Source organism: Sinocyclocheilus grahami, unplaced genomic scaffold (assembly GCF_001515645.1).
Source record: "Sinocyclocheilus grahami isolate Dianchi unplaced genomic scaffold, SAMN03320097.WGS_v1.1 scaffold66.1, whole genome shotgun sequence".
In the NCBI taxonomy this organism is placed as follows: Eukaryota; Metazoa; Chordata; class Actinopteri; order Cypriniformes; family Cyprinidae; genus Sinocyclocheilus; species Sinocyclocheilus grahami.
In genome coordinates, this window is record NW_015505245.1 from 2,043,409 (window position 1) to 2,046,532 (window position 3,124).

Below are 3,124 nucleotides of genomic sequence, written 5' to 3' on the forward strand. Positions count from 1 at the left end.
GGGGGGGGGCCCGGAGAACCAGCGCGCGCCCCCCCGAGAAACCAATCGTCCAACCTTGAGGATTCGGGACGCGGTGGAAGATTCCACTCGAGCCCGACACTCTCGGCGGCCTGGGAAAGCATAGCCATCATTTCCGGGTTCGTCTCCGGCACCGCTGCCACCCTGATGGATCTTCATCCCCGGAAAAGTCCGGCTCACCCTCTGATGCTGCAACCGACATCCGATCGTCGGGGGGAGCCTCGGAAGAAACAGGTGGTACCCCCCGGGAGGGTCCAGCCTGCTCTTTTGAGAGCTCCGCTGGTTTCGCAGTACTGGCGGGTTTGGGCATCACCTGAGGGGAATTCCTCACCGTGACCGTAAGACCAGTCCGCCCACCGCTAGAAAAAGGACGCCCCCGGCTACCACCAGAGGGAGCCCCAGATCTAGGCAGTGGCATGGGCACTCCGCCCCCTTGCAGGTAACGGAGTCTGGTCCGAAACTCCGAGATGGTCATACCCCCGCAATGGGAGCATGAGTCATCCACGAAAGCCACCTCAGCGTGCTTCATGCCCAGGCACGAGAGGCAGCGATCGTGACCATCACCCGGCGCCAGGTAACAACCGCACCCAGAAACACACGGATGGTATGACATCTTTAAAAAGACACGTCTTTAAAAAGACGTTCCACCCGTGAAGCTCTTTTAGAATGGAAATTGCTCTTTTAGTGTGCTGAAGCGCACAGGGGAGATGGCCGTCTGCAACACACACAGTGGTAGTGCAACCTGTTGTGTGCAACCCACTCGACACCGGAAAACCACCGCTGAAGCGCCGTCCACCAGCACGAGAGCCCACCGAAGAGCGTGCTGTAGTTTTTCTCACTACTGTAGGAAGGTCAGGAGCAGAACAATAGAACCGCTCGGCTCCGAAGCGAAAAATCCTGAATATGCGCCTCATCTGCTGCCTACTTATACTCATGCAGTGATCAGCAGCAGCTGGATGCAATAATCGCATGACAATGTGCATTGGCTCGTTTAGTTTACACTCGAAGTAGATTGGTCCCTCTAAGCGAGATCCCAATTCGTCGGTCATCCGACGTGACGTCGAGAGTGACCGACTGAAAAGGAACATTTAACACTGGCTATTTTCTATGTGGTATCTGGGAAACGATCAAAATGAAATGTTATTTCTTAAGAAACTGGAGAGTAAACATATTCAGAGGCTCTGGCATAAGCACTTAAGGCTATTAACGGTCGGTGAGGGCTGCATGGGAGACACGTGGGATTCATGAAGATGGTTTCAATTGAATATCGCTTTATCCATCTTTGTCTCTGCGGCTTTCTTCTATGTGAGCTGCAGGGCACACTCGTATCATCTGAACTGGCCTCATTTCCAGAATTCAGAGTTCTTTTTCACACATTGTTCTTACAATCAGAAAGGATCTGTGGAGCCCAGCAGAGATTAAAAAGTGTTTTTAAGAATTCTTAATCTTCCTTGGAGACTTTCACATATATGTCTTAATCCACTGCATTCTGGGTACACTTTATTACATTAAAAAAATACATTTGTCCATGGGACCATCTGTTTGATCAAACAATGGAAGACATAGGTTGTGTTTGCGAAAGCTGTTTTAAAGCACAGTATTTTATGTATCTGGTTAATATATTGGCACAAAAATGATGCACTACATCTTTCCATTTCTGAATTTACTATTTGTTATTTATTATTAAAAACAGAATCTCTAGTGCATGATATCATGGCCAAAATTTATTGCAGCGTCTAAAGTAATTTCACATGCTCAAAGCCTACACTAAATATTTTCTTGGGAATATCACAGTCATGACCACTGGCTGAAACACTGTGTTTCTGTTAGCAATATGTCATATTTACAGATAAAGACCTGAGTTGTAAACTGACCTGTAAAATTGGTGGGACTTGACGTCTGATTCCACAGGATCAAAGTGCGAGCTGGGAACAGAAAAGAGAAGAAGAAAGAAAACATTTATTAATCTCATACATCGTCTTTTTCAGATTTTTGATTTGTGATTACTTTAAAGGGTTAGTTAACCCAAAAATGAAAATGAAAAATGAAAAGAATTCAAGAATACTTTTTGTGTGCAAAGAAAACAAAAATAACAACTTTATTCAACAATTTCTTCTCATTCGTGTAAGTCTTTGGTGCACGTTCATGACAGTACCACGCATGTGTGTGGTGCTGCTGATGCAGAAATCAGCGTAGAAACCAGATGCTTTGCTGCTTGTTTGTGATCAGTGGAATACACATGCATGCGTGGTACTATCATGAACATGCATCAAAATTGTTGAATAAGGTCATTATTTTTTTAAGCACAAAAAGTATTATCGTAGCTTTATAACATTACGGTTGAAACACTGATGTCACATGAACTATTTTAATGATGTCCTTACTACCTTACTGGGCCTTGAACGTGTCAGCTGTGTTGCTGTCTATGGAGGGTCAGAGAGCTCTAGGATTGTGTCAAAAATATCTTAATTTGTGTTCTGAAGATGAACGAAGGTCTTATGGGTTTGGAATGACACGAGGGTGAGTAATTAATGACAGAATTTTCATTTTTGGGTCAACTAGGCCTATTCCTTTAAATAAATTAATAAACAAATACATTAATTCTAAAAATGAAAATAAATTAAATAACATTTATTTTCACAGTAAAAATAGTGAAAAAGCTAAATAAATTATGTACAGTACGCATTACTTATCAATGTTTCCTGTGCAGAAATACGTGTATACTGCAGTGCTTCATACACATAATACAATCTCATACAGAACCTTCTCAATCAATAGGTTTAATGGCTTGAAACACCTTATATTGCTCAATGACTGGTTGATGATGACAATCCTTGCTGAAAGTGTGACACTTACAAATGCTCTCACATTCACTTGTTCTTTCATCTCAACGCAAGCTGCCATCAGATTTAATTTACAGCACATATTTCCGGGTTTCTTGCTGACAAAAGATCAAAGCCTGCAGATCATATCTATGTAAATATAACAAGGAAGACAAAATGTTGCTCTAGCAGACAAGGCTGTTTGTAAAATATAATATATTATATTAATAATATATTAATAATATAATATAATATAATATAATAATAGTCACACTCCTGCGGAG

The 3,124-nt window shown here is 42.4% G+C and overlaps 1 protein-coding gene across 1 annotated transcript in view; it reads right to left on the bottom strand.

The window, feature by feature from the left end:
* LOC107585084 (corticotropin-releasing factor receptor 1-like) overlaps positions 1 to 3,124 on the bottom strand; it is a 150,401-nt gene that overhangs the window by 87,079 nt on the left and 60,198 nt on the right. Inside the window, exon 3 of the mRNA XM_016271941.1 lies at positions 1,893 to 1,943. Within this exon, the coding sequence (XP_016127427.1) occupies positions 1,893 to 1,943 (51 nt within the window). The remainder of the gene's footprint in view (positions 1 to 1,892; positions 1,944 to 3,124) is intronic.